Source organism: Lontra canadensis, unplaced genomic scaffold (genome assembly GCF_010015895.1).
Source record: "Lontra canadensis isolate GAN:19392208 unplaced genomic scaffold, GSC_riverotter_1.0 scaffold64, whole genome shotgun sequence".
Classification (NCBI taxonomy): domain Eukaryota; kingdom Metazoa; phylum Chordata; class Mammalia; order Carnivora; family Mustelidae; genus Lontra; species Lontra canadensis.
In genome coordinates, this window is record NW_022631058.1 from 12,163,926 (window position 1) to 12,184,916 (window position 20,991).

The 20,991-nt window shown below is 55.6% G+C and overlaps 1 protein-coding gene across 1 annotated transcript in view; it reads left to right on the forward strand.

The window, feature by feature from the left end:
- The window catches only part of RIN3 (Ras and Rab interactor 3), an 80,945-nt gene that overhangs the window by 33,715 nt on the left and 26,239 nt on the right, over positions 1-20,991 (forward strand). The window contains exons 2-4 of the mRNA XM_032878674.1: positions 4,571-4,643; positions 10,851-10,942; positions 17,929-19,488. Coding sequence (XP_032734565.1) covers positions 4,571-4,643; positions 10,851-10,942; positions 17,929-19,488 — 1,725 coding nt within the window. The remainder of the gene's footprint in view (positions 1-4,570; positions 4,644-10,850; positions 10,943-17,928; positions 19,489-20,991) is intronic.

The window sequence follows — 20,991 nt, forward strand, 5'->3', positions numbered from 1 at the left end:
TTAAAAAAAATAACTAAAAACTGGAAACTGGGTGAATGGCCAAGCAAACTGGCCTATCCGGCCGGAAAAATAGTCCTCAGCAGTGAAAAGGAACAGGCTGTTGGTTCACTCAGCAACTTGGAGGACCCTGGAGGAAATTATGCTAAGTGGAAAAAGCCAATGTCAATTGAACGAAATTTCTTTAAAGAAAGAAAGAAAGAAAAAAAGATCTACTAGTTTTCTGGTCTTTGTGACTATTTCATCTTGACATTGAGGCTGTAAATGGTAGCAGCCAGCCGGTGTGCAAGGATGTGGCATCTCTATGCTGTCCCGTTTCAGCATTGGTGGTGAGTCCTCAGGTAAAAGATTTCCTTTTCCTGAAGCAGAAGCGATGTCTTGTCATCGTCACCTGTTGTCACCTCTGGGCCAGGTGTGACCGATGGGGACCCCTTCTCCTGTCTTACATTTTGAGTGAGAAATGCATTAGACAGGGCCTGGCATGTGCCCACCGAGGCTGCAGCTGAGGACCCCAGAGACCATCCAGCGGGGAGCTCGCTGCTGGCGCTTGTCCAAGATGACCGGTTGGAACCAGCATCTTTGTTGGGGGGGTTCCCTAGCTGGGCTCCGGCCACAGCTCCCTTGGGCGGCAGCCAAGGGCAGAGCGCCCACCAGGCATTCCTGAGGCTCTTTCTGAAGAGGCTCTTCTGGCTTCGCAGACAGCGTGGTCCCCTCAGTGTTGGGGGCCATGGAGGCCTTGTAGGCTGTGCCTAGCAGGGCTGTGAGTGGCCTCTGAAGTGGCCTCAGCTGAGAGGACACTGGCAACCAATCAGCTTTAGAGAAAAATTTACAGAGAATTTTAGAAGATTAGAGAAAAATGTAGAGACACTTGACAGTTTCTTTGCCTACTGAAATCATAGATGCCCATTATAAAAAAATCCCAGAAAAACATACTACAGGCAATGAAATTCAGTCTACTCTTGGTGTATGGGTTTTTTTTTTTTTTTTAATAATGGCTTTACTGAGAGTTATTTATTAATATATTCAATATCCTACAATTCACCCACTTAGGGTGCTCTGTCCGAAGGGTTTTGGTGCCTTCATAGTGGTCTATCCCTCACCATAGGTCCGAGAACATTTGTACTTAATGCTATGAGTTGTACCCATAAGGCAGTTAAAAAGCTAAATTGTGTTAAGAGGGATCCTCGTCCACAGGGAAAGAGCATGAGCGAGCACCTGGAGGGTGGAATGTGGACTGTGTTGATGGGACCAAGTGAGGAAAATCCCCTCCCCCCCTCCCCTCCCACCCTCCTCTCACCTCCACCAAGGGACAAGTTTTCTACTGAGGAGCCGTAGAAAATAATGTCAAGCAAAGCCACAAAAATCCTTCCACCTCCAGCCCTACCTCACACCATGACTAGCTTACTGTTTGTTTGTTTGTTTTAAGATTTTATTTATTTATTTGTCAGAGAGAGAGAGAGCACAAGCTGGGGGAGCTGCAGGCACAGGGAGAGGGAGAAGCAGGTACCCCACTGAGTAAGGAGCCTGACTCAGGGCTCGATCCCACGCCTTGGGATCATGACCTGAGGCAAAAGCAGACACTTCACTGACTGAGCCACCCAGGCATCCCTCGGCTTGCTTGTTTAAAGTTAGGGTTTAGTAATCCTGTACCCTCGCTGGCTGACTGCTGTGAACCCTTCTGGAAGCTCTGGTGGATGGGTTTTGCTTATGAGCGGGCACATGAGTTTCCCAGGGCTGCTGTGACAAAGTCACGCAGGCTGGGTGGCCTAAAGCAACTCACTGATTCTTGCAATTGTAGAGGCCAGAAATCTGGAATCTAGGTGTGGCGAGGGATGGGTTCTGTCTGCAGATCAGGGAGGATCCGTTCCACCCCTCTCTCCCAGCTGCTGGTGACAACTAGCACTCTGGTGTTGCTAGGCCTACAGAGGCCTCACTCCAGTCTGCCTGTGTCCTTACATGGCTTCCCCTGTGTGTGTGTGTGTGTGTGTGTGTGTGTCTCCCATGTCTTCATGTTTTTATAAGGACACCATTCATGGAATGTAGGGCTCACCCCAATCCAGTCTGACCACACGTTCACTGGGTGACTTCTGCAAAGATCCTGTTTCCAAATAAGGTCATATTCACACGTACCAGGCGTTAGGACTTCATCGTATCTTTTGGGGAGAATGCAGTTCAACCTGTAATAGGGGGCTACTTTATTATCCCTATTTTACAGCTGAAGAAACGAAGGCACAGAGAGGATAGATAACAAGACGACGGAGGCATGCTCACACTCGGGCCACTGGGCCCAGGCAAGCCACCAGGCCAGAACTGCACAGAACCCAGGGCAGTCCTGGGAGCACAGCCCGCCCATCACTCACGGGGACAAAGGATTGTCCCCTACCGATGTGCATTAGCCCAGGCTCCAGAATGGTGGAAGGCTGTCTGTGAGGGTTCCCCCAAGTCTGAGCGGTCCCTATGGACTCCTGCAGGGGAAGGCTGACGATCTATGCAGTAGGAGGCCTAAGGTCCCCACCCAAGTGCCCCCAGGCCTCTGCCCTCTGGTGTCTCCCTCCCAGATGGCTATTTAATAAACATGTATTGTTCTCCCAAACTGCACCCCACACGTTGTGCTGGGTCCTGGGGGAGACTCAGATTTGGGTCACACCCTGGCCCTGGCAAGCGCGAGCTCCCCCAGCTGGTCTGTGGGGTGATGGGAAGCTGTTGCCACTATCTGTGTATGGATAGCGTGGGAGATGTGGAGGGTACCCGGGGCTGGGGCAGAAGAGGTCAAGTTAAATAGAAACCAAGAGCTTTCACTGTGGCTCACAATTTTATAGATCCGCAAGTTTAACAGCACAAAGTTGACTGGGCCACTATGTATACACCTGTGCTGGGTCCTGGGCCCAAAAAGGAATGAGCTCTGGTGCCTGCACCCCAGCTGCTGCCCAGCAAGGAGACGGTTGGTAAACTGAGGCTAAGAGAAGTATGGCTTCACAGAAAGGACTTGGAGGCACAGAAGGGGGCGTGGCTGACTTTATCTTAAAGCTACTACTGAGCCTGCCCTCCCAGTGTGCTAGTCTTGGCTTCCTGCGGGCGTCACTACTAACCCTGCCGTCAGAGATCCCACTTTATAGCTCTCCCTACCTCTTGAGGCTACAGGATGTCATTTTGGCCCCAGGCTCCCTGGTCCCTCGCTTCTTGAGAAAGTCAGCGATGTACCAAATGCCAGCACTAGGTGGCGCTGTGGACTGCCCCACTGCTATTCACAGAGAATGGTCGGTCATTCCTTGGACTGACATTTCTGACTTTTCCAGTACCACGGGTCCTATAATCTACTTAGCATTTTTCTTTAAACTCCCTTTTGAAGTGTTTATAGCTATCCTAATGGGAAGCCATTATTTCTTTGCCATAAATAGATGATGAATGTGAACTTCTTTAAAAAAAATCATGTTAACTGTTGAGCACAGTGTCTAGTATGTTGAAAGAAGGCAAATATAAAAATAAAGCTGTTGGAACAAAACATTGCAGTTCGTGTGTGCCCCTCTCGCAGAGCACCAATGCAGCAAAACACTGTCCTGGGCTCCGAAAACAGGACAGCTTGCTGTCAGCGAGATGCGGGTGTGTTTAGGGTGGGAAAGGCTTCCTCCTTTTGCAGCTCCTTTTGCACCTCCTTTTGCTCCTGGTTGGAGCCAGGCTTGGGACCCAGGTCCCACCTTTCCTTCTACTGCATGGATGCGAAAAGAACCTGAAGAAACTAGAACTGAAATGTGACACACTCAGTTTTTCGGTGCTTCTGATGCCAAAGACTGTTCACTGTGGGCATCCCCTGTTGGGCATATGGCATCCTGGGGTGACAGGCATTGTGAGGGTGGTTGGCAGCCAAGATGGGCAGTGGACCTCAACCAACTCACGTAGCTTCTCTGGGCCCCTTGCCCTGAGAGTCCCGAGCAGAGAGTGGCACCATGTTCCCCTTTCAGGCATAGTCCAGCACCCTGCCTGCCCCTCCGACAAGCCATATCCACCATGGGATGGGATCTTGGCCAAATGCATTGGTCCCTCTTTGTTGTCAGAGCTGGAAAGTATCGGGGTCACCCTCACTCTTGGGTTACCCATGCAGCCAAATCAAGGAAGGTTCTCATAGGCCCAAGCATTCTTGGGAGAAGGGCCAGTGGCCCTGGGCTGGCATTGCTGTATCTCCTGGAGGCCAAGACTGATCTGGGCAACTTGCCTCCTGCTGGTGCCTTGTAGCTCCTTGTCAGGCCGAGACAACCCTGATCCATTAGATGTTTGATTCTGGCTCGTACAATCTAGAGTTGTCTGTGTCGTTTTGCCCCCAAATGATGACTGTAGATTAAAGACAACACCAACTGCTGTAATAATCCCCCGAAATCTCAGTGGAATAACACCATAGAAGGTTGGTTCCCACTCCCCCGTGGTCAGATTGGCAGCCGATATGTATGAAGCTGCAGATGCCAGGCCCTGTAGCAGGTGCCGGGACCCACCGTGAAGATGGCAGTCATGGCCCCCGACCCTCAGAGAGCCTCCTCTCTGGCAGGAACATTCACCCAAGGCTTTTGTCATCTCTCCACAGTATTGTACTTGGAAGGCTCGGTTCTTGTGTTTGAGGACATCTTCAGACTGATCGCATTCTACTGTGTCAGTAGGTGAGTATGCCTGACCCACGGAGGGGCATCAGGGTGCAACAGACGTCCCTGCACCGTGGGGTGGGGGCGAGGGTCCCGGGGAGGCCCCCAGAAGGAAAGGTGCAGCCCAGAGGGTGCAGAGAGAGGGGACAGTCCCTGGCTTTGCCCTGGTAACCATGAGGGGTGGAGTGGGCTCTGAGGCTCCCTTGGGCTGGCCTCGCAGGACCCAACCCCCATCACCCCCTTCCCCCTGGCTCACTGCCCCTCACCCCAGCTTCCAGGACGCCCTGGAGCCCCGTGCTGACCTAACCCACCCTGTTGCAGGGGTGGCAGATGGCACTTCCTGTGGGGACAACAGGAAGGGCAGATACCCTTCAGTGGGACAGAGCCTGTGATTCTGAAGTCACTGCTGGGTGGGGTGGGTGCCTGGTCGCCACCCTCAGAGCTGCTCTGTTTACTCAGAACTGGTTTCAGGTCAACAGGAACGTAAAAGTACATCTTTGCACTGTCATGGCTTAAGCTGCAGGGCCTTGCCAAGGAGGGCAGGACAAAGTATCTCGGGGTTCGGGGCTCTAGGCCCACATCTCTGTGCTGCGGAGAGACCCATCCTTGCTGCCGCTCCGTGAAAACTGTGCTCATCCCAGAAGAGCCCTCCAGCCTAGCGGGCCGCTCCTGGGCTCCAGCGGGCAGGAAGGGTGATGCTGGCAATGGTGGCTGTCAGCCATGGCCACCTGTCGGGAGCTCTCGGGTATGCAGTGCTGCGCTGTCCATTACCTTCATAAATCTGGCAGACAGTTCCCATTTCACAGATAAGAAAGCTGAGACCGAGAGAAGGAACTTGCTCAGGTGGTGCAGCTGGTTAAAGGCAGGGTGGAGATTCAAGGTACATAAAGCTCCAAGGTCCGTGAGCTTTGCTACGACCGCCCCACTGTGTGCCTCTCATGCTAATTCAGACGACCTAGCATGTTCCTCCGGGCGAGCCAGGCAAAGCCCCTGAGGCCCCTGGGGCCATGGTGTACTTTGACATGCCAAGCTCTCAGGCGGACAGGCCTGTTCCAGTTCTGAGAGGTTCTTATCTCAGACGGGCATGCCCAGCATGGTGCTGGGCACAGGTCAGGTGCTTTGAATGAATAAATAAACAATGACATAATCCCCGAGCCCACAGCTTGAGCTCATTACCTCATCTCTCTGAGGCGCAACTTCCTCTTCTGTGAAATGGGGGTGCTGATGCCCGTTAGAGGGGTGCTGGAGAAGGGGAGGATAAAGACACAGCACACTGCCCATCAGCCAGAAGGTGTCCTAGTTCAATTTCCGCTGGGGGACAGTGATTTTGTCTGTCCGGGGAGATCTGGAGCCCTAGTCACCAAGCTCACACCGTCACCTCCCAACCGTCTGGCCTCCGGCGGCTCTCTGTGTTCCAGAGAAGCCGGTACCTGTTTGTCCGCCCTCCACTGCTCTGGGAACCACAAGGAGATCACAGGGCACAGAGCCCATATGTTTGGGTGTCAACGTGCTGTATTTGGCGACAGCGCCAAGGCCATGTGTCAGGGGTGCGGTGCCGTGGAAGAACCTCAGTTTAGGAGCTGGAGACTGTCACCTGGCTGTCACCTGGCCTATCCTGCCTGTGGTGGCCTCACCTGTCAAAGGGATGATAGAGGAGGAGCAACACAGCGCCAGAGCCCTCATTGGAGGAATTCGCTTCTCCCCGATCCTGCACCGCCACGCCCCCCGCCACGCCACGCCCCGCAGCCCACAACATCCCGCCCCCCACACGCAGGAAGCTACAGGTTCCGCTTCGGGGAGCTCCCCCGAATGCTCCAGGCTGGAGGGTAGTCTGGTGTGAGGACTAGAGAGGCTTCCCAGACCAGCCTGGTTCCCATATCGCCCAGGGGGCCAGTGAAAAATACAGACTCCTGCCCCCACCCAACCCCGAGACTGATTCAGCAGCTCTGGGATGGGGCACAGTAATAGCTTAGCCGAGGGGTGCTCTTACGGGCAAGAGTTGAGAGGACTTGCCCCCCCCCCAAGGAGAGCACAGTGGGGAGGAAGGGGGAGCAGGATGGGGCAGGCAGAGAAGCCCAGCAAGGACGCAATTGCAGGGGGCATCCCAGCCTCAGCAGGACCCCAGAGGCTTCTCTGAGCATAGGCGAGACCTCGGGGTCATCTACCAAAAGCCAATGGGGCTGGGCTTTTGTGCCCCCAAAGTGGAGGCATTTGTGGCTCCCCGTGGGCCTGGTGGGACCGGCCGTGAGGCTCCAGCATGCCATGACAAGCCACTGAGGGCCACAGGTGCCAGCCCTCGGGAGCAGGCCACACTGAAGCTGCGCTGGGGGTGGGGGGCGGGGGCGGCGGGCGGGCAGAGCCGGTGACAGGCATCTATGGGTCCGGGTGGGATGACAGCAGTGACGTTGCAGACCATTTCCCACTGACTCGATGTCTGTGCTGCTGAGTCGGCTTGGTCTACGCTCTGCCCACAGAGTCCTTTCTAACCCCTACTGCGGCCTTGTGGGATAGGTGTTCTCACCTGGAGACCCACTCCAGGGACAGATGCCTCCTGCCCCCAGGTTGTGCTGGGGGTCCAACCTGAAGATCCCTGCAAGGGCTTGCCAGAGGGCCTGGCGTGTGTTCTTACAGACAGGGAAACTGAGGCTGGGGATGTCTCTAGCTCGGGTCGCACAGCTGAGTTCTCAGCCAATTTGACCCAAGCTTGTCTGGACTCCTGAGCCCCAGGTACTTCTTCCCGTCTTCCCCCCCACCCCCGTATAGGTCTGGGGGTGAGAGGGTGTGTGTGCTGCTCCCCTTCAGTTCTCCCCTTCCATTAATGGGAGGGTCTGGGCCTTCTTGTAGAAGAGGAGACATCAGAGGCCAGGCAAGGAAGGGCAGGAAGAGAATTCTAAGTAATGGAAACAGCACAGGCAAAAACTTGGCAGTGGGAAGCTTGGGCGTGGCTGTGGGGGGAGAACCAGACACATGGTGGGGATGAGAGGGGAGACCTTGAATGCCATGCCCAGGAGCTGTGGTGACATCAGTGTGCACTGTAGCAGAGCTGCAGAGCTATGGTAGGAGGTGGAATTAGAGGCAAGGGGAGAGGGGAGACCAGTCCGGGGCCACAGCAGCCACACAGGCACTATGAGGAGGCCCCTGCCTCAGCAACAGTTGGAGGAACTGAGCAGGGTAGAGACAGACACTGCAGAGAGGAGTAAGGGAGCAGAGGAGCCAAGGAGATGTTGGGGCTCCTTTCCAGAGCAACAGAGGCATGAACACACTTGGTCATTTCTGGAACACTTCGTACAAACCAGGAACACTACTAAGCCCCTTTGAAGGATTGTGAGGACAAATTCTCAGCACGCCCAGGAGTCAGTAGCCTTGTGAACTGGGGGGCCGTTAGCCTCTGGGCAGGGTTGCTGAGCCCTCAGGGGAAGAGAGAACTGGCATAAACTAGATAGTATCATTGGTATGTGGTATTTTTCAATGCTGGGTAACAGCCCAGGAGGGAGTGGAGTATAACACGGAAGTTATCTGGTTTGGTCTTTGTCCCCATTCCTGACACAAAGCTCCTAAAACCCTTTGGGATTTCCCAAGTGATAGGGTGGGTTTTGTTGGTCCTAATGAGCCCCCTTCAGTGCTCCCTGAGTTTGTGCTAAGAGCTAACCCAGGCAGGGCCGCTAGGTGGCCTCAGGAGGGGCTGGTGACAGGGAGACCCCGGGTTTGGAGGACTGGAACTTTCAGCCCCACCCACCGACCTCCCACTCCTATGACCCTAGAGGGGGTATAACATCTGTCTGTTGGATCATGACGGCTGTCCTTTTTTGTTGTTTTCTTAAGATTTTATTTACTTATTTGAGAGGGAGCGAGAGCAAGGATACAAAAGCGGGGGGTGGGACAGAGGAGAGACTATCCAAGCAGACTCCCCACTGAGCATGGAGCCTAACATGGGGCTTGATCTCACGACCCATGAGATCAGATCTGAGCCGAAACCCAAGAGTCGGACACCTAACCGACTGAGTCACCCAGGCGCCCCGTGACTGCTCTCCTTTTAAACGAAAAATTAAACTAGACTGGTAAATATGAGAATGTGTCTCGTGTAAGTTGGAATAAGTCTTGTTTTGTTAAACTCTTGCTCTAGTTATGCATGATTGTGTATGAGTGTGTGAGAGAGCGTGTGTGCACACACACTGCCTCATGATGCCAGATGTGGTTCTAACTGGCAGTCATGGTCAAAAAAGACACTGGTCGAAAGACACTGGCTAGAACTGAGACCTCTAGGGAAGGACATGTCCCACCCCAAGAGGTTATACAGTTGACTCACCAGCGTGTGGGGGGGACATGTTAGAACATTCATTCAGATTCCATTGGAGCATTATTCCATTTTTTAAATTTCTCTTTTTATGAATGCTTTTTAATGGACTTAATAGTCCATGATGTCAGGAAAATACAAGAATGAGAATACATATTCTCCTGAGTATGAGAATATATATGTATGGGAATCTATGTGTGAGAATATATGTCTGTATATATATGAGATTGTAAGTATGACACACACACACACACTCACACAGGCGCACACACACATATGTGCGCACACACACGCACACACCTGGAGAGGTGCTTAATTTTTAGGGTTACCGATAGCCCTTGCTTTTGGGGCCTCTGATTCCCATCCCAGGCTGTGTCCATCAGGATCCTTGTGAAAGCTGGTGAAAAATAGGGATCCCTGGCCCACCCCCAGACCCAACCCTGGGAACCTAAGTGCATAGTTCTGGGAATCTGCATTTTTAGCAGCTCCCCCATGGGATTCTGATCTGTAATAAATTAAGTAATACAAAGGTATTAATACCTACCCATAAGGGTGCTCTGTTATAGTGATAGCTGATTACTGTATATCAGTATACAGTACTTGGGGTGCTTGGGGGGTGCTTGGGGGGTGCAGTCAGTTGAGCGTCCGACTCTTGACTTCAGGTCAGGTCATGATCCTGGGGTCCTGGGATCGAGCCCCGTGTGGGGGCTCCCTGCTCAGCGGGGAGTCTGCTTCTCCCTCTGCCTCTGCCCCTCCCCCTGTAAAACAAATAAATAAATCTTAAGAAAAAATAGTAATACTGTCATGTGACATAAGGCCTGCAAACACCCAGTCCAGTGCCTGGGCACCTACTAGTTGCCCAGCAAACACCCCCTCCTGTGGGTACTTCTCCTTGGATCAGAAGAGGTGGCCCCTGGGTGAAGGGGTGCATTGGCTGTTGTGGCAGGGAGTGGGGACAGATGAAATCCTTGCACATAACCAGGTCACGGAGGAGGAGGTGGTCCATGGTGGCGCAGCCTCAGAGGCTCTGTGGAATGGAAGTAGATGCCGTCACCTGGGATGCGCCGAGAGGTGGGAATGAGCAAGGCTCACGCAGTCTAAGCAAATGAGCGTGCCTTCTGGGGAGGCAGCTGGGAGGCCCCTGAGTGCGAGGGAAGGGTGTGCAGTGGTGGGCAGAATGGAGGAGCTGGCGCGCGAGGCAGAGTGGGGGCCAGGAAGGCCCTGGAAGGCCCTGGATGCGGCGGTTCCGGGTTGGCGCTGGCCCCCTGCCATCCCGGCAGCATCTTGACCAACAGAGGAGGTGCCTGAGAGAGTGTGGGAGACTGCCCTGGGGGCTGGGCGGTGGACCCCAGAGGAGCTGAGGGACTCTGCTGCCCATGGCAACATACACAGAGACCCAGGAGCCACTGGAAACCCGGCTGGCAGGCCAGACAGCCACCCAGGTAAACTGAGGCAACACGGGACTGAATGGTACCATCCTGCCAAGATAGAGATTGGGGTAGTGGTGGCCTGAGGTGGGAATGAGTGCTGAGAGCGCAGTCTGGGTCGGGGCCTGAGGAGCCCCAAAGGGCTGACTGGTAGCCTTCACTAGGGAAGTCTGACTGGGTGCTCTCTGCCCATCTCCATGTGGAGCAGCAGTGGGTAGCAGGCAGGCTCCACCCAGAAGGGCACCGTTAGAGAAGCTACCTGGGCTTCCCACGATACAGGAAAACAAGCGACCAGGGAGAAGAGTCTCCCATTTCTGCGGGTCCCTCAGGACTGACCCAGGACTGCATCTGACTGGTTGCTTCCTCATCCACAGGGCTCAGCCCCTCAGCCCCAGGGAAGTTTCTGGTCTGCCTAGAGGCCCCAGCAGCCAGCGGGGGGGGCCAGGGAACGGACACACGGGTCCTTCTCCCCGACATGACCTCTGGCCTTTCCTGTCTCCACAGAGACTTGTTGCCTTTCACGCTGAGGCTGCCCCAGGCCATCCTGGAAGCCAGCAGCTTCACAGACCTCGAGACCATCTCCAACCTGGGCCTGGGTAAGTCCCCTTCGAGGTTCAAGGCAGGGGCAGGGCTTTAGGATGCAATGACCAGAGGGGCACAGGGGCAGCCCCTTGGGCTGAGTCCCAGCTCCTGTGGGACCTCCCGTCTCGCTCCCCAGGCTGCTAAGGCCCTGGAGCCCGAAGAGTGTCCCAGTTTTCAAAAGGGCACCTTTTACAACTGCCCATAAGGTCTGACGCACAGCCTTGCGGGGTCCGGGGGAGCCAGGGCCGGTCAGCACAGGCTGACCCCTCTGCCAGGACGAGGCTGTGGGAAAGCCTGAGCCAAACGCACGGGCCTTCGTCCGCTGACCAGAGCTGGGCACCAGCACGACCCCAGCCCTGGCTCCAGGCCCACCCTTGCCAGAAGCAAGGGCGACAGGAACATGGCTGTGAACAAGATGTGGGGTGAGGGACGGGTCAGTAACCCGCGCAGTCCCAGGGACCTCTCCCCTCAGGTCTGAAGTGGCATAATGACACTTTCAGGGCTTCATACTTGCTTGGCATTGTCTTTGTGTCGTCCTCGTGTCCCCATTTTCAAGATTCAAAAGCACTGAGCACCGTGAAGAAGTGTGTCCAGAGTGGGCCAGGCGGGAAAGCACAGAGCTGGGATGTGTGCCGGGGCCTTTCTGACCCCGAGTAGGGCCTCCCCGCTGGCCCTCGGCAATACCTCATGACCTTCTCCGTTGTTCTGCCGCAGTCAGGGCCCGGTTTGAGGCCAAGTCAGCAGGGAGCGGGAGATGTATGGGCTCGGTCTGGGGAGGTTTACTTCTGACAGGAGGGGTCTGTGTGCCTGAGGCCTTGAACGCCGTGGGGTTCAGGCCATGTTGTGTGCTGCTCTCAGCCTATCAGTGCCTGATGTTGTGGATGGACCAGTCCTCGGGGTTCTTAGGACGTTTGCAAGATGCCCGACGTTTGCAACAACCATTGGGAGACTGAACAAATAAAGGTTTATTGCTCGCATGAGCTGGAAACTACATAGCACCCCTGGGGCCCCACAGTGAGGTCATGGGGAGAGTGCTCATGCATGGTTTTGGAACGTGGGTGAGGTCCAGAGCCAACGGCCAAGAAAGCATTCTTGAGATGTCTTTGGTGCAAAAAAGTGGTTTTATTAAAGCACGGGGACAGGACCCTTGGGCCGATAAGGGCTGCCGCACTAGGGATGTGAGAAGTAACAATTACATACTTGGGAGTTGGGGGAGGGAAGGACAAAGGGAGTCATCCCAAAGGACTTTCACATGCTGCGGAAGACTCTTAGGATCCTGGGGGCCCAGCTGTTATCAAGCTAAAGTTGTTTTTCCTTCTAGTAAGGCACTAACATTAAGATAGGTGGGAGCTCCCAGGAGGGATGTCACGTTCTGCCTATCTCGGGCCCTTGTCAGCGGGCTACAGGTCATAAAGAAATTTAACTTTGTTTCCGTTCCCTTCTGCCTCAGGTTCCCACATCACTCATGGAAGAGAGGGGGAGGTTAGGGCTCCAGGAAATTCTATGGGTCTCTGGAAGTTAGGCTGTTGATAGGAATGCATTTTCCTTGTAAATATCTAAGACCTTGGTAAACGAAGGGAGACTTCCGTCCTGCAGGACTGTGATCTCTATCCGTGAACCATTTGTTTTCCCTTCCCTTAGCTTTAGGGCAGCTGGGAGTGCCTGAGGAAAGTCTCACGTAGCCCACCTGGGAGTGCAGGGGTGGGGTGGGTGGGGAGCAGGGGTGTCAGCCTGTGCTTTGCCCTCAGTTGCCTTCTGCTCGCTCTTCACGTGGGCTTGGGGTTCTGCTTTTATTGGGGCTGACGGGGGGAATCTGGGGTTTCGCACACTCACTCAGTTGAATTGAAAACACGGGGGACGGGAATTTAGTATGCTGGAAGAGAAAACAAGTGGCCCAAAGGGTCGGTTATCTAAATCAACCAAGATCGCTAACGCAGAGGAGCCTCCGGGGAGGAAGGCAGCCAGGATGTTTAGGGCTGTTTGGTCTTGTGACTAGCTACCTGTTGGTATTGAAGGTATTGAAGGTTGGTATTGAAGGTATTGAAGGGTGCCCCTTTGAAATGCAGGCCTCAGCCATCAAAGCTTAAGTCAGCACTTGCATTGCAAAAAGGAAAAAAGACTGGGAGGGATTACACAACAGGCAGGTGTTCCTGGACTGACCTTCACCTATAGCACTGATATGAAATATGCAAGACAAAGAAAATATGCCCAGCCTCCCCCCCACCACACACACACACTAGGCATTGCGCATCTCTCATTGTTGTACGCCAGGGGTTCTCCTGATAAAGAACTGAAACCCACTCGAACCAGCATAGATTAAAAGGGGATTAGGGAAGGGGCACTGGAGAATCTCCCAAGAAACAGAGCAAAAGGTCCCACCCCCCTGCCTCCCCCAACTGCCAGCCACAGTTCCCCTCGGCCTCCACCAACACCCCTCCTCCCCCCGCCCCTGCTCACGCTGGCCCCGCCCCACCTGCTGACCTTGCCCTTGGAGTAAGTTGTGAGGCTCTGTGTCTCTTATCAGCAGTGTCTACAGCTTACTCTGGCATTCTCCCCACTTTTTACAAAAAGAGCAGAATGTAATGAATAATAAATATCCAAATCATCGCAAAGCCTGGGTGCTCGGGCAGGGATAATGTTGCTGAAACAGAGCTATATCTTTGCAGGGTCAGCACCACGTGATAACCCAGAAGGGTTGCTCATGGCCCATGAGCTGACCTCAGAACGTCCAGGTTTGGCCTTAGACAGGCCAGTGTTGGGGAGAGCAGGCTGTAGAAACGTCATCCTGGGGCCACAGAACTCACACAGGCAGCAACCTAGCATGAAATGACTGAAGTTACAGTCGATTCTAAGTGCTGGAGGAACGTAGAGAAAACAATGGTAAATAAGGGTTAGATTTGCAGAGGGTCTCAGACCCGTTGGAGGTATAAATACGCTTAGCATGTTTAAAAACATGTTTGGGGAAAGCACCTGTTCTCTTCCAAGCTTTTCCCAGTTTGCATGGAATTTGCTTTTTCCTTTACATTCTACAATGAGAGTTCTCCTAGTTACTAAACACCCATCGACAACCCAAGTGTGAATGACACCTCAGGAGTCCAACTGCCCATCCTTGGGATGCCACAAAAATACGAATTCACGGAACTCGTTGGACTTTCAAGCTGTTTCCATGGTATCTGGAATACTTTGCTGCATTTACCCATCCCCTCTCTGTCTGCTGCTAGTTTGGGGCTCCCCAAGCATGAAGCCTTCATCACCTTGGCCCTCAGAGCCAATGGCCCAGTACCTGGCCTGACCCAGGCCCACTGAGGATTGTAGGAGCAGACACCTGGCAAGAGGCGTCCCCAGCTGAGTTGCTGGACGCTGCCTGGCCGGTGACACATCCCCCTCAGTCCGGGGACAGCACAGAGGCAGGGAAGACACGGCTGCTCAGGGAATCTCCAGCAGCTGAGCTGAGGCTTGGCGTGGTGCCCATGGGCCTGGGTGTACGCGCGAATACCACCGCCCACTCTGCTTTGCCAATCACTAGCATTGCATGACTGGGTTCCGCTTCTCCCCTGGCCTTGGCATTCTGCAGGCTGCAGAGAAAGTTACCTACTTCCCTTTTTTTTTTTTTTTCCTAGTATAAAGGCTGCCACTATGGTTCCCTGACAGGCTCCAGACCCTAGGATGCAGTTTCTCGGTCCCAGCTTCCCCCATCCCTCAGAGTGGCATTGGCTTTGAAGCTGCCCTAGCAGAGTGTAACCACGAGGCTTATCTTAGGGGCGGGGAAGCAGTTCCTAGTCACCCAGGCCCTGGGCCCATTGCTGTGAGCCCCCTTGTCTGTGCTGATCCTGCCAGAGTCCACATGCAAGTGGTGGAAAATGTGCTCTTTTTTTTTTTCTTTTTTTTTTTTCTGTGCATGATGGCTGTACCTTGCTATGCTGAGTCAGGCTGTGGAGCCGGCCGGAGCTCCTCGGCCCTCTTTTCGCCCTCCTCCTCCTATTTTCTTATCTCTTCTTGCCTATAGCCATCCTCCCCTAGTTCAGGTTAGTCCCACGTTACCATCAAAATGAACCTTGCCTACGTGCCCCTGCTCAGAAGCCCGCCTGCCTGTCCACTCTGGCAAAGCGCATGCACTCCTGTGAGCTGAGCTCCTGCTCTGTGCCAGGAATGCCTCGGTTCTGCCAATATTCACACCCTGGAGGCGGTGGGAGGGAGGCAGACAGAACCCCAGAATTTCTGTCCCGGTGCTAGTCACATGGGTCAGGGTGTGCCCCAGAGCTGGGGTTGGGGGGGACACAGAGGAGTATACGGGAGGTCTGGACGGGTCAGGAAGGCTCCACCAAACAGGTTCCATCTGACCTGGGTGGTAAGGGGTGTTAAGAGTTTGCCAGGTGGAGAGGGTAGAAAAAGGAGTCCAAGCAGAAGGAACGGCATTTGCAAGACCTTAAGGTGGGACAGCCCCGTGACAGGTTCAGGAAGGAGTGAGTAGGGTAACTGCTCCGCAGGTGAAGCTGGAAAAGATGTGCAGGTCAGATCCCACGGGCCTTGAACGCCGGGCTAAAAGGTCGGCAGTGATTCAGTTCTGAACAAAGAGCAACCAAGGGTCTGCTCTGTGCGCAGCATCGTGTCACAAGGAGACTGGGTGGAGGTGTGGGCAGGCTAAGGCCGGGGTCTAAGTGAGCAGTGAGAATGTCCAGGTGTAGGCAGACAGTTCCGTTCATCATCTGCCCATGACTTCATCTTTACCCAAAGGAAGGTCTTAAGAGAACCTGGAGGGGAGCGTCAGGGGCCTCGGCTCACACGTGGGGCTGCTGCCAGTTCACCTTTGAGTCGGAATGGCTTCTCCTTGCTGGAACGCTTCCCAGGAGACAACTTGTACTGGTGCCATGTAGACGGGGCACACGGGGCTTCCGGTGCTCAGCCCTTGGGGCCAGAACATCTGTGTGCTTAGCATGAAGCTCCCGGGAGAGTGGATCAGTCATGCAGAGGTCAGTAGCTGCCCCAGAGAGCAAATGCAGGGCCCAGACCATCTGAAAACCAGCTTGCTCTGGCCGTGAGAGAGTCCGAGGGTCCCCTCACATGTCGGGCTCCCCACATCCGCTGGCGGGGGCTGTGAGGCACGCAGAGCTTTGTGAATGGGGAACAGTTTCTGTGAACAGTTATCATCCCTGTCATTATGGAAATAGCTGGCCAGCTGCCTCAGGTTGTCCCACACAAGGTCTCTGCCCAGGCCAGGGCTGAACAGGGAGCCCCTTTCTCCTCCCTGGGAGGGACACATGTTCCGGGGTGCGGGGTGTACACACACTCACTTTCAGTCAGTGTCCCAGCAGCCTCATTGTCGTGGATTGTACCTTGCTCCCCATGACTGGAGTTGCCACCCCCTGGCCGACCAGGTGGCAAAGGCCCACCTCCCTGGGCGTGCCTGTCTCAGGGCAGGCACACAATGGCTGCCATCCGCCATCTTATCATGTTCCCTTTCTTTCAACGTCTAGAGCCTGTGGTGTTCTTACCACATCCCCGGTTCTGAGGCACACACCGCACTGTAGCTCCGACCCTGGGAGAGCAACTCAGATGGGAAGTGTTGCAAGTTCCTATGAAGGAAGACACAGAACCCCAGGGGCTGAGCACACAGGCTTTAGATCTCGTCTGACTGGGTTCAAATCCCGGTTCCTCCACTCACCAACCTGTGACCTTGGGCAGGTTGTTTAATCTGTCTGGGTCTCTAATCTTCATGTGTTCTGGGGACAATATTAGGACTTACATCAAAGGCCTGTGGTCAGGGGTCAATGAAATGACCCATGTAGAGCAAGTTGCCCACACAGCCAGAATGCAATGCTTGTTTGCTCCTGACGTTATTTTTGGCAGTTTTCTTAGTGACAAATCCCTCCCAGAAGTAAGGAGCTCGGGATGAGAGGCTAGAGGCCTGGCCTCATGGTTAGCAAGGGACTCTGCGATATCAGTGTCTAAAATTAAGAGGCTGAGGAGACTGACATCCCCACCGCTCTCCAGGGGAATCTGCTGGAGTGAGCCCACGGGGGCCTAGACACTGTCTGAAATGATTCGCAAAACTTGGCACCCTTTTTGGAAGATGCTGAGCTAGATCCTCGATAGTACTTGTTACCCAGAGGTCAGGAACTCAAGAATTCCGGAGCTAGCCAGCCGCCTGTGCCCTCACAGCTGGGATGTCCCATGCCCCTTACCCAGAACATGCCTGGCGCTGACCAACCTCGTCTGGGGAGGGACAGGCCTGCGTCAGTGGCCGTAGCCGTGGGCCGTCTATGAGGGATGGGTCAGGAGAAAGGCCTGTGCTGGAACTGAGAGCCAGCAGTGCAACCCCCCACCCCCCACTTTCTGACCTCCCCCCCACACACACGCATACACACACACGGAGGGCATGGAACGTTTGCCTGTTTTAACATAGAGATTCATAGTCCGAGGCATTTCGCCTCGGGGCCAGTGTTCCCCATTTGGATGGTCACGTCTGAGCTCACCGGCCACAATGCATACTTCGTTCCTCCTACACACAGCCACCGTAGTGGCCAAAATGGGACCAAAGCCCCTCCCCCATGGGACCCCTATTTTAGAGATGGCCAGAGATGGAACCCTGGAAACGTCAAGTCACCTGCCCCAGGGCGCCCAGCCGGTCAGCTGCAGAACCCCTTGCCTTCTGTTCCCCCAACCTGTGCCCGCACCCCAAGCCATCGGTGCCCTCCTGGTGGGCTCTCATGTGCCAAGGGCAGAGCTGGAGCTCTGCCTATCACCACCAGGTCCCAGCCCCACCTCCACAGAGCCCCACCTCTGCAGAGCCTGGGGACAATCAAACGGGGCTTCCCCTCTCAAGGCAGGAAGTGGTGGGAGAGGTTTAAAGCAGCTCAAGAGGGGAAACAGCCCTCAGAGCAGTGAAGCAAACACTGGGACCAGCCCGCCCACAAACACCACCGTCCACCCCGCCCCAGCAGGCAGCATTGGGGGGCCTGGCTTTGGGACTGATCGGCCTCTTCTTCTCTTGTCTCTACAGGCTTCTGGGACTCCTCGCTAAACCCCCGGCGAGGCGGTGGGAGCCCCGCGGAGCCCCCAAGAGACCCAGCCCCCGGAGCACCCTCAGCCTCCAGCCTCAGGTCCACGGCCCATTACGACAACTGCTCGTGTGAAATTGAGCTGTCCATAGGAAATGACCGCCTGTGGTTTGTGAATCCGATTTTCATCGAGGACTGTGGGGGCAGTGCCCTGCCTGCCGACCAGCCACCCCCTGGAAGCTGCCCCTTGCGCCCGTTGCCTCCCACCTCCTTTGCTACCTCACCCACCTCCAAGTGGGCCCCTCGCCGCCCAGCACCCCCTCCCCCAGCAGCCCCGCTCCAACCCTCCAGCCCCCTCCGGCCTCCTCCACCTCCCACTCCTGTTCTGGCCTGTCCTTTGCCCAGTCCCCCCCCAGTGACTGCTCCCCCACCTCCAGAGGCCTTTACTCCCGCACCCCCAGCATCCGCCCCCCATCTGGCACCCCATGCCCCAGGACCCCCCAACCACCCAAGCCAGCCACCCATGGCAGCCTGCGAGAGGCTTTCACGCCCCCCTACAGGCTTGGGCCCGCTCAGGGAGGAAGAGATGAAGCCAGGGGCAGGCCCCGGCCCCTCAAAGCAGACCCCTGCCCCTCCAGCACCCGTGAAGAAGACCCTTCCTGCCGCTCCTCCCAGACGCCGCATCTCTGAGAAGGTCTCCCTGGAGGACCAGAGCACAGGGAAGGTGGACAGGGGGATGCCTGCAGAGGGGGACCAGCTGGGTCTTCCAAGGTCACCCCCACTCGGCCCGCCTCCCCAGGGGACCTCAGACAGTCCTGGGGACAGGCCTCAGGGGACCACAGAGCAAGGTCAGGAAGCAGCGGCCAAAACCAGTGATCCGGGCAGCATGCCAGAGCCTCCGAGAAAGATCCGACAACCCCCAATCCCGCCCCCCAGGAGGAAACGGATCTCCCGGCAGCTGGCCTCAGGCCTTCCCAGCCCCTTGGAGAGCACCGAGTCCTCCGAGAAGGAGGAAGCCCCCGAGAAGCCTGCACCGGGTCCCCCCAGAGAAAGCCAGAGCCCTGCCTCCCAAGCCAGGACTCCTGGCACCCGGCCCCAGAGCGTGGCCGAGTTCAAGGGCTCCCTGGCCTCCCTGTCAGACAGCTTGGGAGTGCCCGCCTCAGCCACAGACCAGGACTCCTACTCAACCAGCAGCACGGAGGAGGAGCTGGAGCCGTTCGGCGGTGGCTCCGGGGGGAAGAAGAAGCCGTCGGTGATCCTGGGCAAGGCACGCCACCGCCTGAGCCTGGTGAGCTTCACCAATGTCTTCCACGCGTTCCTGTCCAACAACCGCAAGCTCTACAAGAAGGTGGTGGAGCTGGCGCAGGACAAGACGTCGTACTTCGGCAGCCTGGTCCAGGACTACAAGGTGTACAGCCTGGAAATGATGGCGCGCCAGACCTCCAGCACCGAGATGCTGCAGGAGATCCGCACCATGATGACCCAGCTCAAGAGTTACCTGCTGCAGAGCACCGAGCTCAGGGCCCTAGTGGACCCCGCCCTGCACCCCGAGGAGGAGATAGGTCAGTCCCGGGCCGGGGGGTGGGGGTGGGGGAGGGATGATTCCGGATGGTCCCCCCACCCCCCACCTTCTACAAACTGACCCCTCTGCTGATCAGCTTCTTACCGACGAGTTCTGCCCCTGGGCCCATGAGCCCGTGGAAGAAACTCAAGTACAGGTGTGGCCTCCCCGCCGCACCCCTCCTGCCCAGGAGGCTACTGATTTCCTTAGGGGAGACAAGCACAAGGAACAAGTCAAGGCAGAAGTATTACTTGTGTGTAGCTGCAGAGGGCTCTCAGCCATCTCTGCAGCTCCTGGGGCTCTCAGACCACCGCCCCCCCCTTCCATCCAGAGGGCACGGGCCACAGCCACCCCCTGCCCCTGCACTTCAGAGATGAGAAAAATGGGCCCTGCCACAGGAAAGGACTTGGTCAAGGTAACGCAGGAGTCAGGCATGGGGGATGCTCACCGTGAGTCCCTGCCTTCGGGTCACCACACCTCTAGCTTCCGAGGCTCCAAGGGCCAGTGGGGTCACGCTGTGGGCCAGGGAGGATGGGCAGGAGTGGGCTGAAGCAGACAAGGGCAGCTGCATGTCCTCTGTTGCAGAGGCTGGAGAAGCCAAGGGGAAGAAGAAGGGGGGAGAATGAGGACCTGGGACGGGGGAGCCAGCACCAAACGCGGACATGGGTCAAGCCCAAGCCTGCATGGCAAGAGAGCGTTACCAGGATCTCTACTGAGACTCAATCATGGGAGCATGGGCCCCTCCCTTACCCCCCAGAAGTAGGGCAGCTCAGAGGTCTCCCTATATAGATAAGACATGCGCCCTCCTCTGGGGATGGGATAGAGCCAAAAAGACTTCCCAAGAACATTTCCCTACTGTCAACCCAAGGGTACAAGTATCGCCATGGTGTCAGGCAGGCGGGGTTCAAATTCTTGTTCAGCCCCCACCTAGCTGGGACCCACACCATCAGAGCCTGAGTTGGGATGTCCATAGAGTGGGGATAATGGTGTGTATGTTGCAGACTTGCCATGAGATCAAAGCCAACTAAATCCCGTTCCGCTAGCGGATCAGGATGCCTCTTGGATTAGATGACATTCAAACAGCGAAGGAAGAGATCCTGTATGTAAATGTAGCTGTGGAGTGACTTCTCCAGGCAAAGGGCATAGCAAGCACAAAGGCCCTGAGGCAGGAGCAGAGCAGCAGGGAGGCCAGGATGGCTGGAGCAGCATGAACACAGGGGCACAGGCAAGGTGATAAGTGAGAACAGACTACAAGGCCCCGGGTGGGAGGAGCGGGTGCGGGGGGCCAGGTTTCTTTATAAGCCACGGGGAACACTCTGGCTTCTACTGTGCATGAGGTGAGAGCCATTGGAGAGTTCTGAGCACAGGAATGTCAGAATCAAACATGCCGTAACAGGCTTATGCTGGTTGTTGTTCTGAGAATAAATGAAAAAGGGCCAGGGCAAGAGACTACTCCTATAACTCAGGGAAAAGAGGATGGCAGCCCAGGTTAAGGTGGTGGCCA